At 39.9% G+C, this 15,061-nt stretch overlaps 1 protein-coding gene across 9 annotated transcripts in view; it reads left to right on the top strand.

The window, feature by feature from the left end:
* zbtb20 (zinc finger and BTB domain containing 20) overlaps positions 1-11,366 on the top strand; it is a 102,651-nt gene extending 91,285 nt beyond the window's left edge. For all 9 annotated transcript variants that reach the window (XM_042431257.1, XM_042431253.1, XM_042431258.1 and 6 more), the window contains 3 exons: positions 3,890-4,034; positions 5,435-6,970; positions 9,565-11,366. In XM_042431257.1, coding sequence (XP_042287191.1) covers positions 5,455-6,970; positions 9,565-10,100 — 2,052 coding nt within the window. In that variant the 5' untranslated portion in view covers positions 3,890-4,034; positions 5,435-5,454 and the 3' untranslated portion in view covers positions 10,101-11,366. The remainder of the gene's footprint in view (positions 1-3,889; positions 4,035-5,434; positions 6,971-9,564) is intronic.
* Positions 11,367-15,061: the final 3,695 nt, after the last annotated feature.

The raw sequence follows: 15,061 nt of genomic DNA, 5'->3' as shown, positions 1-15,061 counted from the left end.
AGTTACCTAAAAGGATAACTTTTAATTGTGCTAATCAAAGGAGCAAAGGCACAATAGCATTAGCTGCGGTTTAAATTGTTGTTATTCTTTTCTTTTTCTGACAAGTTTGAGATGTTAACTGATTAAAATTAGTTGTAACTGCATATTGCTACGCCAGAAGAGAGAAATATGAACGTGCCGTGTCTTTACCGAAACACACATCTTCAATTATCACTTGTCAGATCAACCCTTCATCACTGTTATTGCTTCAAATCTCCCGCATTTACATTGTGCACTAAATTACATTAGATCACATATCCAAACCATACTATTAAAGCATGATTTCTGGTAGTTTATATGCTAATGCGGTTGGGGCTAAATGGATGATTGAAATTAATAATTACAATGTTGGACAGTGATCGTTAAGCAGCAGAGGTTTCAAACAAACTCATAAATGAATATTAATTAGGTGTGACACAAAACACTGTTGATAGCTGCAAATCTGCAACGGATTTATCAACTTGCTGCGTGCACATGCGTGGACCGCCGAGCTTTTCACAATGGCCTTGTGGCCCTTTTGTCTGCAGATGTAAATGTAACGAAGGGCCTGTGCTTATAGTGTGTGCTGTAAGCAGTATTTGCATATTCAAGATGTATATTATTCACATGGCTGATGCTGCTCCTTTCATAAGCACGCCTCTTATGTCTGTTCTCAACCCCCATCCCCCATCCCTCACCATTTCACCCCCCCCACCTCCACCCCCCCCCACCCCTTGATTAACTAATGTCCAATTTGATGCAGCGTATTTCATGAGCTTGTCACCTAATACAGGCAGCTGATTAACCTGAAGTCTGGCTGGTGAAGTTGCAACCCTCATGTCCCTGTCTTCTTCTACCCTTTTTTTTTTTCTTTCTTTTTAATCCCCCCCCCTCCACTCCTCCCTCCACCCCCCCCCTCTAGCCCTCCTCAGTCTTTGTTGTGGCGGCAGCAGCAGAGCATGCATTGCATTGGCGGTCTGAAGCATTGTGTCTGATTTCCAGCAGACAAACTGACCTCTGGGGATTTATTGACAGCAAACTCCACAGAGGCAGACACAGAGCTGGGAGCATGGAGGCAGCCAGAGAGGGGCGGAGGGTGCCGGGGAAGGTTCGTAAGGGAGGGAGGAAGAGGAGGGGATGGGCAGGGGAAGGGGAAAGGGGGGGGGGGGGGTTACAGACGGAGAGACAGACAGATAGACAGACAGACAGATGGAGGGAGGGGAAAGGCGGCGAGAGAGTTTCAGCGTGATGAAACAGGAAGCAGGTAGAGACGCACAGAGAAAGAAAGAGATCAGTACGAGGAGGAGGAGGAGGAGGAGGAGGTGGGAGAGGGGGGGAACACCCTAAATTTAGTTTGATTTAAAAAATTTTGTTTTTTGGTGGAGCATTAGGATGTGAAAGAAAATGGCCGCCTCCTACAAGGATCTAATTAATTTTGAAGGATCATCAGCCCCTTTAGTCCAAGGCAGGGTACGGGAGGGAGGGAGGGAGACAGACCCCTGGGCTGATTAGAATTCACTGCAGGTAGGCGCTGGCTGCTGCTCACCCACTGTGTCACGGCTAAAATGGAATCACTGTTGTGAGTGGCAGTCTGGGCAACTGAAGCCTGCTTCCCTTGGCCTGCTCCTTTGTTGCCAGCATTCACCTCACTTTACCCCTCAGGCAGGTGGATTTACATGTCTGGATGGGCGAGGGAAGCCGGAGAGGGAACATATATGTTAGCATTGTCTTACCGGAGCCACGTTAAAAAAATAAAAAAATAAAATAAAAAAAGGCCCAGTGGCATCAGGCTACAGTAACATCTCAAGCTAGGAAAAGAAAAAAGGTCAAATATTTGCCACGGTGATGGATTCCAGCATTTTGGCACGTGTGTGTGTGCAGTGCGATAAAGAGAAGTCTTTAAAATTATTTTTGTTGGCTGGTTTTTTATTTTGACTACGTCAATTCTGAATACTTTGAGTGGCATGAGATAGGTTAGGGTTACACCTACAGTAGGTCTGGGTTAGATCTCATTTTGAAGTCATGTAGGTTCATGTTTGGGGTTATGTTGAAGTCTATAGTAAAAGGTCTAAATGGACTCTTTTGGGGTTTAATTCTAAATTTAGGGATTAAGTTATGGATTCTTTCCTTTAAAATACATTTCCTGTCTTGATTGAGACAGAAGAAGAAATGTGTGTGTGTGTGTGTGTATCGTGCCAAAGAATGATCCATCTCGGTATCGAGCGATCGCCCTGTGCTGTTAAACACGCTATTACTTGTTTATATCTAATCATCAAGTGTGTTAGTTGACAACATTTCAAGAAAGCAAGCACATGTCTCGCTGTCCAAAGTACTTCTCAAAACCGGGCCACAGCTATTTCAGTTAAACTCTCGTTTCCTCGCAGATATTCTGCCTCCTTCATACAAAACTATACATTAAATCATAATGTTACTTGACGTTTTTTAGGAGCATGTTCATGGTCTAATATGTATTTATTACCTTGGCACAGAAAAGTATTGCAAGTGCGTACAGCAGATGATTTTAGCTTCTACTTGAGTATGTGGAAAAAAAAAAAAAAAAAAAAAAATACAGAGGTCACTTGCTTCATATCGCATAGTTTTCATCTGTAGATTTGAACTCAGCGTCTCACAAGGCGAGAGGTGTGTTCTCTCGAAGTGCTTGAGATTTGTAAAAGAATAATATGTGTCAACAAAAGCCTTACAGGTCTGGTCAAATCCTAGCACTGTTCCGTTCATTTAAAAAACACACTGTGCATTTTATAGAGAACACTCGATGTCAGTGTTGTAGGCAACGTGACAACTACTAAAGGTTTTTTTTTTTTTATACTCCCGTTTCCAAAAATATTTAGAAGGTCAGATCACACTTGTAATTATCATCCGAACCCCAATTAATGATAAATACTCACACGATCCCGACGTGCCGGGTAATTTTCCCGATACTTTTCAAGCTTTATTGGTTGAAATATTCGAAGGCACTATGACCGGTGTGGGACTAAAGAGAGAGAAATTATTTCAGACCATGTGCTTGTTCAGTGCTTTTTTCTTTTTTTTTTTTTTTTTTTTTTTTTTTTTTTTTTTTTTTCCAGTCTGCCTGACCTTAAATGATACCATGAGTATGTGACTTTTATGTGGTCAGTTTTACATCACTTTGTTTCCAGATTTGAGGTCAAACTTTTGCAGACTAATGCGTGTGTACAGTATGAGAGCAATTGTGTAAGGCTGTCTTAGCGTCACCAAACCGGCTCATCACATGCTTAATGTTGTTGAATGCCTTTCTTGTGTTTTTCAATGAATGCCTTGTGTGTTTAATATTTGACCCTTTTCTATTATTACAACTTCAATGTCTTCCCTGCATCTGTATTAGAGACATTGTCTTGTTTAATTTGTGCATTTTGTGAATGACAAATAACACAGATATATCCCCACAAAACACACACGCACACACACACACACACACACACATGCACAGACACACACACACACACTCTCTCTCTCTCTCTTTTTTCTGGTGAGTGTAATGAGACCTTTTCGAAAATATTGAATCTGCATAAATTAATGTGGAATTTAGATCGTTTTTCTTTGTAAAGGGTGTGGTTTTGTTGCCCAGTGACTCAGATAACTGCTGAGAGAAGAGCTGGCTTCAATACCAATATTATTTTCAACCTTGATTTGTAATTGGTGGTCATGTGCACACTGGAACGTCCATTTGTCTTGCCTTGAAAACTCTTCACACATCTGTTGCAGCGCGTCGGTGGTAGATATTCGTGTTACTGTGCTCGGGGTTCATTAAGGGAGTGGCAATATCGACGAGGCAGTATGTGGCATTAAGATTTGTCTTTGTCTTTTCTCTCCCCTCCAAACACTGTGGCAGAGCAACACATGATTTGGACAGAGAGGACTGACAGCCTTGCCTAGCACCCGGCCTCTGATCAGCCATCTCCACCAGCAAACTGAAGCTTGACCCGCACTTCATCACCAGCCACACAAGCATCTTCGTAACAAAACGTCATCTAACTGTGAGTACTGAACTGCCTCGTTTTTTTTTTTTTTTTTTTTTTTTTTTTTTTTCCTCCCCCTTTATCATTCAGTCAGAAATTTAGAACTTAGTTGGAAAGCCTTGATACTGAATAGTAACACTATCACACTGCTTCTGCATTGCATTTGAGATAAATCTTAAATAATTTAGAAAAACAAATGTGTTACTGTCAAATACGGTTTAATTGCTAGTACCGTTCTTATTATTTTATTTCTATTCCATGTGTAACAGCATTACAAATTATAAAGCGAAATAAATCCACATGTTCAAGTTTTTTTTTCTTCATATATTCCGTAGTTAAGTTGTGTGCTCTGTGTTGTCTGACATTTCACCAGAAATAATTATATTCATTATTCGTTGACAGTCATAGTGTAAACTAATTATCTATAAAATATTTGACATGGATTTGTGCACTTTCCAAGATCAAAATGAGGACAGTTTCCTTGATTCCAAGAAAAGTGCTGCGTTTAATAATCATTCAATCAAGGTCAACTGCTTTACTTAAATTCTACTCAAGCAAGTTTACATGCAAAGGAAATTAATTTGACAGAAATTATGAAAACGCACAATTTGCACAATTCTTATACTTACTACATATCTAATTTAAATTGAGATTTTTGTTTCTTTTCAAACCTAACCAGGAAGAAAAGCATCTTAAGTTTATCTTACACACTGATCAGCCGGGTCACATCTAGTGTATTCCTAGGATAGTTAGGAAGCGCCATCACAGTGAACACATGGCTAACAAAAGAGGCCTGTTGTCCTCTAAGCTCAGTGCACCACCTAATGGTGGTTGGAGGAATTTCAGAAAACACACATTGAATGAGAGAAACTTATAGTAATTAGTCGGGAACCATCTTAATTGTCTTTCACCACGGCAGTGTGGGATTTTTAAACAATGATTCAAAAGACGAATTTAGCTCAGATGTTGATATTTGATTCTTATGAGATGAGTGTGAGGAATACATTAGAATTACAGTATCTGTTCATCTTTTTTAGGAATCCCCCTCAGTGAACATTTTTATCTTCTCTTCATATTACTTACCACATATTTATTATTAATCGTAGTATTGTGACCTGGTGTGTTTTCTCACATACAGTCTGTGGTTTACCAAAAAAAGAGCAGAAGAGCTCACAACTATTCTATTACATAGTGTATATTTGATTATTCAATTACAGTTGTGTTACTCCTAATATATCTGTAACACTGTAAACCAATAGGAGAAATATATTGTTGTTATATGTGGAAAGAAACCCGTTAAAAAATATTTAAATTCACTTCTTCATTTCAAGCATACAGGTGTGGGTAATCCAGCTAAATGATCTAGTGAACATGAGTGTCAGAGTTTCTGAGTCAGGTGTGTTACTCCCTGCTTTCAGGTGACATCAGTTGCAAGGGGATGACCGAGCGCATTCATAACATCAATCTCCACAACTTCAGCAATTCTGTACTTGAGACCCTCAATGAGCAGCGCAACCGTGGGCACTTCTGTGACGTGACTGTTCGGATCCATGGAAGTATGCTGCGAGCTCACCGGTGCGTGCTGGCTGCTGGAAGCCCCTTCTTTCAGGACAAGCTGCTCTTGGGCTACAGCGACATTGAGATCCCTTCGGTGGTCTCAGTGCAATCCATCCAAAAGCTGATTGACTTTATGTACAGCGGGATCCTGCGGGTATCTCAGTCAGAGGCCCTGCAGATCCTAACTGCTGCCAGCATCCTACAGATCAAGACCGTCATTGATGAGTGTACCCGCATTGTGTCCCAGAATGTGGGCCTGGCTGGGCCAGGGGGGTTCCCTGTTATACCAGGAGACTCTGGTCAGGAAACACCCCGTGGCACGCCAGAGTCCGGCACCTCCGGGCCCAGCAGCGACGCAGAGTCAGGTTATATGCAAGCAACATCACAGCAAAGCGTGGATCGTGCATACACATCACTGTACTCCTACTCTAGCCTCTCTCTGCAGAACGGCACCCGCGAGCGCCCCCTTTACATTAACCCTCTGACGACAAATTACGATCCAACTCTCAGCACTCAGAAGGACCAGCAGTCTCAAGATCCGCCCTGGATGAACCGCATCCAGGAGAGATCTCAGCAGGTCGACCGCTTTATCACCACAGCAGAGTCCACTCACTGCCGCAAGCAACCCCGACCGGTACGCATTCAGACAGGAGGGATGCACATAAAACAGGAGGCTGAAGATGAGTACACTTGCTATGATAATTTGGGGGACTGCCAAGACGACACTGACCATACTGAGGGTGTAGAGAGTGAATCCAAGGTTGAAAGTTTTGACTCAGGGGTGAGCTCCTCCATCAGTACTGAGCCAGATGCTATGGAGCAGCAGCCGTACCTGACGGGCTTCGGCCGTGAGGGGGTTGGGGATGGGCAGCAAGGGGAAGGAGGTCCGGTACAGATAGAGGTCAATGACTCGTCCCCAGAGCAAGTGCACGAGACAGAGGACGGGGACACATCCCACAGCACTAGTGACAGTAGCATGATGCAGCCCCTGCCAAACTCAGTCATGTCCCAGTCCCTGCCAAGTGCCCCGCACTACATGCGCCAGGCAGAATCACACACCAGCAACCTGAGGATGCCGCTCACCGTGACCAGCAATTCCCAAGTGATGGGCACTGCTGGAAGCACCTTCCTGCCCACACTCTTTCCTACACAGCCGGCTAGAGACAACAAGCCTTTCCTTTACCTTCCTGGCCAGCAGCAACCCCAGTTTGTGGCAGTGCCGCCCCCTGCAATGCCATCATTCCCGAACCCGATGTCGGTACAGCAAGCGCCAGCTCAGCAGCAACAGCCTGCAGGAGGAATTGGTCAGGGGGAAAAGAAGCCCTATGAATGCACTCTCTGCAGTAAAACCTTTACTGCAAAACAGAACTACGTCAAACACATGTTTGTCCATACTGGTAAGTCAAATGGTCTCGCTCTTATATGTAGTGCAGAGATAATTTTTTTTTTTTTAGGTTAGTAAGATCGGTTAAATGTTTAACATCAAAGGTGGAACCATTTTTAATTATGTAAAAACAGGTGTAATGTTTCTTCATCAGAATACAAAAACGGTAAAAGAGAAAAAGTTTATCCAACACAGCAATATAGAGCTACTTCCATACTACACACTATATTAAACTAAAGTCAGGTCTTTGGGTTAGTAATTAGGTATACACACTGATGCGAATAAGCTTGCTAGATTTGCTTGATCTCTAAATGTGTGGTGTCCCAGTAATGTCCCACAATGCAACGCGCAGGAGCTGCTTACAGCTGAAAATAATTCAAACAAATTGTGATAAATTTCCAGTCCTGTGTGGACGTCTGTTTCTGGTTAGGTGTCACAGAGAGGACTGGTTGGGCTCTGGAGTTTGGCATAACACTAAAAACACCAAGAATGTCTCAGAAAACAAAAAGTTAAGTCTTAGATATTTGAAAAATAAATGAGCTTTTTCTTTATTAAATTCAATCGGCAGTTGATTTCAATCAACCGTAGTTAAAATTAACTTTCATCAGTGTCCTTCTTTATCTTTTACTTCTAATACAAATTAATATGTTAATGTAAATGTAAAACACTATACTATGAGGATTAGTACATAGAACTTATTATAGTATAGTACATATTAGAGTATTATAGTATGTAATTTGGACACTGCTGTGGTGATTTTTAGGCCCAATGTGAAGACGAGGCCAGTTTGAATATTTCACCCACTGCAACAGTCACACAGCTTTCTTCACATAACAAGCCAATACCTGTTTTTGTAATTTAACTTAAATACAAACTGATAAAAACATCAAAAATGACATTCATTAGGCCACAGTGCAGTAATATCTTAGCTGTCATTTGTGTGTGACTTACTGAACAATGCAAGTTGACGGCTCACGCAGCACATCATTACACAGTGCACCACTCTCCTTGCTGACAGCCGCATCAATCAGTAACTGAAATCATCATCACAGAAAGAAAGAATTAGATATCATATAATTAGATGATCTCATAAAAAATTACCTACTCAAATAGCCATTTTTATTTATCAGAATCCATCACTCGGCCAGAACCACCTGTTATATGAAGGCTATTTAAAGCCACATTTCCTGCTTTACTCACATAATTGTGTGGAGCAGAGTGAGGACACACCGAGACGAAAAGTCACCGATCGATCAGCCCCCATGAACATCCAATCACAGCCGATAACAGATTACACACCGGCTCTATTTCATGATACAAATGAAACTCTTAAGAGTCACTGTATTTCAAATATGCTGCCCTGATGAAGTTAAAGTGCCAGCTCCATGCCGCTGATCTGAAACTGACTCTGACCTCTGACCTTCCTGTGGAGCAGGTCATGCAAAAAATAAGTGATAAAGTAAAAGTATAAATAAGTGGCTGTATTTAATCAAAGCGGGTAGCTACATATTAATTCACTCAGCGCAGCACCACGCAGTAGATACACAAGACTTAATTAAATTGCATGGTACACCTTGCTCATTTGCACTGTTATCCGTCTCTTCTTCTACCTGTTAGTTTTACATAATTATTAATATGTTAATGTTTTACAGCCCATAATGTCAGCAGAGACTATTATGTAAAATGAGCTTACATCTTAACAAACTGGCAAAAATACCAAATATTAATTATTTGGTTCCTTATCATATGAGAATTAACACTATTGTGTGTAACCATTTTTGTCCCTCCTGTAACCCTACCTTTCTGTGTCTGGAAAGTCATTACGGCAGTTATGTATTTACATAAAATATCAATTTTGTTACACTTTTGTAATGTAGCCAAAACCACATCAAAGCTACACAACACAGCACCAAGTGGAAAGGGTGTCATAACAAAGCTAACACAGGTTGAAGTCATTCTTAGCCTTATGCCTTCAGGCGTCCAATGTTGCTGCACAAGTTGATGTCAGTTAAACCTGCCACATTGTTTGCGTAGTGCTTAAATCCAGTGGCTGTGTTCTAGGAGCATTACCATCAAAATTTCACTAGATTCAATTCTCAACTGCTGACATGCTCATAATTATTGCTATTAATAAAACCAAGACACGCATTCGTTTTAGGTTCTTGTGTTATTTCAGCTGCCTGCACAATGGTGCAAATTTTCATATCAAAAAAATGACCACAGCAACTTTAACATTTCAGGGAATGCCTCTGTCAAAGTGGCTGTACACGCTATAAACAGATTGAGCTAAATTAGCCTTGGAAAAAGAAATGGATTCATAACAACAAGTTTTATTTTCCCCTCGGTGATGTCAGAATGACACATTTTTCCTGAAACTAAGGCATTTATTTACATTTATTGCACTGCTAGGTGACCATTCAGTAATGGTGCTCATTGAAGCCTACAACATGTTCAGAAATTGTTTTTCAAAAATATCAAATAAACATTCAGAGCATCTGTGGGTCCACAGAGACTTTTATCTTCCATGTTTTTTTTAAACCTAATTCTCAAAATGTGTCTCTTCTTTTTTTTTTCCCCTTAATGCTTCTGTCTTGCATGTACATCCAGGTGAGAAGCCTCATCAGTGCAGCATCTGCTGGCGCTCGTTCTCCCTGAAGGATTACTTAATCAAACACATGGTGACACACACAGGGGTGCGGGCCTACCAGTGCAGCATCTGCAACAAGCGTTTCACCCAGAAGAGCTCTCTCAATGTCCACATGCGGCTGCACCGTGGAGAGAAGTCCTATGAGTGCTACATCTGCAAGAAGAAGTTCTCACACAAAACCCTGCTGGAGAGGCACATGGCCCTGCACAGCACAGGCAGCGCCATCACAGGGCTGTCGGGGAGCGCAGGTACCCCGGGCCCAGTCTCCATTTCCATCCCTATGGCTGTCCCTGAGCCTGGAGCTGGAGTGGTGGCCCTCGCCATGCCAGTGAGTGGAGGTGCTGGAGTAGGGGCTGGGGTTGGAACAGGAGTGGGTGTAGCTGCAGAAGCGAGCTGCCAAGAAGGGACCACCTACGTGTGCTCCGTCTGCCCTGCCAAGTTCGACCAAATGGAGCACTTCAATGACCACATGCGAATGCATGTCTCCGATGGATAAGTACAAATAGATAAACTTCTTTCAAAAAGAATGACAAATAAAATGGCACTAGATTTTCCTTTTCTTATTTTGAGGTATGAAGAGTAATGAGTATAGACACTGGCACATTAAGTTTCCCAAAAAAAAAAAAAGATTTTTTTTTTTCTGTTATTCTAAAAGAAAAAAAAGATGGTGGCCTTAAGGCTTAGTAGTTTGATATTGATCTACTGGATGGATCCTAACTACAGGCCTCTAAATGTATGCTTTCCTAAAATACTGATTTATGTGTTGAACACTACCGAAAGGCCTACGAAAGAAACACATACACACAAACACACCTTTAGTGTAGATATGTCTGAAAGAATATACATGTGCATTAATGTTGGAGCGTCGCATGTGTCTGTCTGTTTGTCTGTGCAAGTGTGTGTGTGTGTGTGTGTGTGTTTGTGTGTGTGTGTGTGTGTGTGTGTGTGTGTGTGTGTGTGTGTGTGTGTGTGTGTGTGTGTGTGTGTGTGTGTACATTGCCATGAAACATAAATCATGGCAGTTGTGAACCCATACTGACCAGTTTGGAAACTATAGATGTCCAAGCTTACTGTGGTATAATTTACAACAACAATAACAAAAAAATCATCTGGGGTCGGGCTACATATTCCCTCTAAAAAATACTGATGGTCACAAGATTGCCTTCTTATGTAAAATAAAAAAAGGAGAGTAGTTAATTTGACACTGGGTTTTATTTATTCCTATGGTATTAAGGGATTATAATGCAGCTGTTGTCAAGGTACCAATTTCAATCATTTTACTGAGATGTTACTTCCCGTCAGTGGCGACGGGGACAAATATTTCTCACATGTTTTATAATTGTTGTCCATGCATTTTGATGGTTAAAATTCAGTTGACTAAATTAAGGGTGTGTTGATGAGACAGTATTTGAGCAAAAATATGTTTCTTTTTTTCTGAAGTTTGGAGTTTAACTCATTTGCATACACTGCCACTAATATCTTAAAAAGACTGTTAAGGCTAGTAGACCTCTTCCATTTCAAAACATAAGAAAAAAAGAAAGATTCTTTTGCTGATGGGTTTTTTGAGCCTTTTACATTCACAGTTATGGCAGGCTGGAATATGTGACTAAACTCTCTCCTTCATAATTGCTGCTCTTCAACTTGCACCTGACTGTTATGGGATGTAGATTTTAAAAAAAAAGAGAAAAAAAGGATTTGTCACTTTAACTATTGTTGTTATTGAGTAGCCTACATGGTTTTAATTTGACAATGGAATTATGTATTGGGGAGGGGCGGGCGGGAGGGGGTGGGGGGGTTAGGTTAGTTGTTGATTGGAACAGTGTTAAAGAGGGAGGAATTTAATTTGAATCAAATTTGAATTGGAAATAAATGCCATCCTGATCCGAGAATCCCTGTATAACCTGTTCATTACTATTGCAAAGCTATTTTAGCAGGTGGGAGCTAAATGCATTACTCTTTATGTACTGGCTCCCCCTGAAGGCTCAAATGGCATGCAACATTTTGAAAGGAAATACAGCCTCAAAGCAAAACAAGTAGCTCCATTGATATCACACTGTTTCATGATATACCACAAGTTGCAGATGGACTTTCTAGACAATAGTATACATTCCTGATTTTTCTAAAAAAGAAAAACCTAGACACACATGTACAGAATAGATTCGGAAGCTAGTGTGCGCAAGTTGTCATCCATGCATCACATCACTTAAGGCTCATTTCTGATATTTGAATTGTTTTTTTTTTTTTATTATTATTGCTTTTCATCCAAAATAGGACACACACACACACACACACATACACACACACACACACACACACACAGACAGATAGATAGACACACACACACACACACACACACACACACACACACACGCAAATGCAACTGCAATCTGAAGGATTTGCTCATTTATGTGAGCAAACACTTTTTGTAGTTGTATGGTTAAAAGAATAACTAACTGCATACAGCGGTCTTAAAAAGACCTGCTGTAGATTTAAAAAAAACAAAGTGCTACTTTGCACATTTTCTTAAAATGCCTGTGCTTAATATTTAATCATTTTCCTTAAATGAACTATGATTTTTCTTTTATTCAATTTCAAAGGAAAAAAAAAAACATTTTTTAAATCTTGATAAGTGGACTGCATTATTTTCTTGCATATATGTTGCACTGCTTAAACCAATAAGTGCACTACTGTTAACAGAGATATTATAGTTTTAGAAAAAAAGAGGATTTTTTTTAATCTAACATTTGGTTGTAGAGTTCACATGTAATAGGATAGCTTTGTTTCAGTTTATTCATTAAGTAATTCAGCGGTTCTTGGCTTTTGTTATTGCTTGCAGTTACCTACAGTATATACTCGTGCCGTGTTAATGCAAGCATTTATTTTTATTTAAATTTGTACCATTACGTGTGCTCATCTATGTTTTAACCTTTTAATTCATTCTTTTACGGAGTCAGTTCCCTATAACAGTTATTCAATTGCATTTCTTTAGAAACAGACAGACTTTTTTCCTACGAGAAACATCCAAGCCAAACAACATTAACAGTGAAACAACAACAGTAATAATAAACACAACTCCCGTCCAACTCCGTTGGCGGAGGTAATAATAATAGCTATTATTATATTATTAATAATAATACATTTATAATGTGTGTGTGTGTAACATAAATGATATATGTGTCCTAGAACAACTTTGTGTGGGTTTAAGGGTGTGGTGAGGTGATGGAATGCAGCTTCTTTGATATCTGTCTGTCAGTTGTACACAGTTGTGTCCCTTCCTTAGTGTTTGTATGTCTGTGAGTGTCTGTGTGTTGGTATATAGCCTAATCAAACAGTTGATAAGTGGAATATCTGAACTGTAGGGCTTCCTTTGCAATATGCAGCGCAGGTACTATGAGAAGCAGCTCTCCAAACCTTTTGGGCTAATAAGGCACCTGTGACATTTGTTCTGAGATTTGACTAAAGCCTAGGTCAAGTACCGTTGACTTCATTGTACCCGTGTGGAGGAGCAATGTCGAGCATTTTGATGCTGAAATTTCATCTAATTGCTACTAGATTTCAAATCCCTGTGGAGTCAGTTGAAGTAAAGTCAAGTGATGAACATACAGTATGAGACCCGGAAAGATTCTGCATTCTGGTTTCTCCTCTGCTAAAAAAAAAAACAAAGAAAATATTGGTCACACATGAGAAATATGCTGAAATAAGCATGAGGTGAGTCCTCAGTAAAAGTAGCACATTATTTAACATTTGATCAGGCCTGTCTCCTATGGTGTGCATATAAGCCTAAATTGTATGGTTCCTGTTTGTAGCTGTGGTTGCCAGGATGGCAATATTGCTGCATGCTAGTGCTATATTTGTCTCTACACAGCACGTGGAGGGTAATCTCTTGCCTTAACAGACAATGCACTAAATAGAATATGTAAGCAACTGCCGAGATCTCTTTCCAACAGTATTGCCACAAGTTTGGCACACAGCTCATGACGTTGGTGTTTGTTGTCTGTTCAGTACCAAGTTAAACACTGCCAAAACGAACATCATCACTTCTTTAAAAGCAAAGGCGGAGACATTAATTTCAGTGTAACGTGTGTATTCAGTAATCTAGCATTCCTTCATGGCACCTAAATTTTTTGCATATTTTGTGTAAACACATATATCAAATGCACTATTGACTGTAGCTAGATGAGTACAACCAGCTTTGTGGTATCATTGGTCTAAATAGTAGGTTAAGTAGCTTGATGTCGGTTTTTTGAAATATTTGATTTCAGAATTACACTATCAATTGTTTCTCTATCATTTTGAGTTGTTTTTTTTTTTTTTTTTTTTTTTTTTGGAATAACAAAAGTAGCCAATCACAACGTCATCTGGATGAGGGCTAATAACTCGTCCCATCGTCAAGTTGACTTCTTGTATCATAAGGTGTTTGATAGCAGACCAGGCTCGGAAGGGGAAGAACCTTCTCTCCAGTGTGTCATAAACGTGCTATAGCATACCCAGGCTTTTTTCCTCCCCCTCCCCTGTTTGCATTAGCATCACATGCTCTTCACTGTCCATAGTTATATATTCCTTATACTGCTTCAGCTACTCGTGGTGGTGCTTAATTCTCTTTTTCTCAGTGTTGCAAAAAAGTTGATTAAAAATTTTTTCTAAAACGTTGCAACATAATCCAGAAAATAAGTCCTTATCTCAATTGTGCTTCTTCTAGTTGTTAGTTTTTGAAAAAAAAAAAAAAGAGTCTAGACTTTATGTTTGCAAAGTGTACGCGTATTTTCCAGAACAAAACATATTGAATCGTAGATAATAGCCTTTGAGCCTGCAGCTGTTTGTATTGTGTTTCAAATATATTACTGTTCATGTTTTGTTTATCTTAGCGTAGAGACACAGAGTCTACAGTACATTGTTGTCCTTCTTGCAGTATGTTTAATTCATCGTTATACTTCTTTATTTCACACTTACTCTTGATTTTTTTTTTTTTTTTCCTGGTGATCATAGTGGTGTTGTTTATACATAGCTTCACGCGGCTGGATAAAGGATAGTCAAGTTATTGAGTAATATTTCACAGTGTACTATATATATATGCATACGGTATATACGCTTTGCATTGAGATGAAAACAAGGAAATGGTAAGATGGTGAGGGTCATGTTAAGTAAGGAACAGGTTCATTATATTCTGATAAGCATGTGTCTGTCTTCCTGTTTGTCTTTCAGTCTGTCTCCACACATTTTAAGTCAGATTTTTCTTTTGAATTTTTGTTTTTAAAGCATGAATTAAGTCACAAAGTTAAGAATAGAATACAGAAAACACCGCTCAGATAATACTTTACTGCATCTTTTGTCCTTCTACAGTACACATAAGAGTGAAATAGATCTTACAAATATACTATATATATATAAGAATCACCATCTCCACACAGATTAAGAATACATTTTCAGATAGTTTTAGTTTTCAGATAGAAAGACATA

The sequence above is a fragment of the Thunnus maccoyii genome, chromosome 13 (assembly GCF_910596095.1).
Source record: "Thunnus maccoyii chromosome 13, fThuMac1.1, whole genome shotgun sequence".
Classification (NCBI taxonomy): Eukaryota; Metazoa; Chordata; class Actinopteri; order Scombriformes; family Scombridae; genus Thunnus; species Thunnus maccoyii.
The sequence above is the reverse complement of the archived record's forward strand: the minus strand, read 5'-3'. Positions and strand labels throughout refer to the sequence as shown.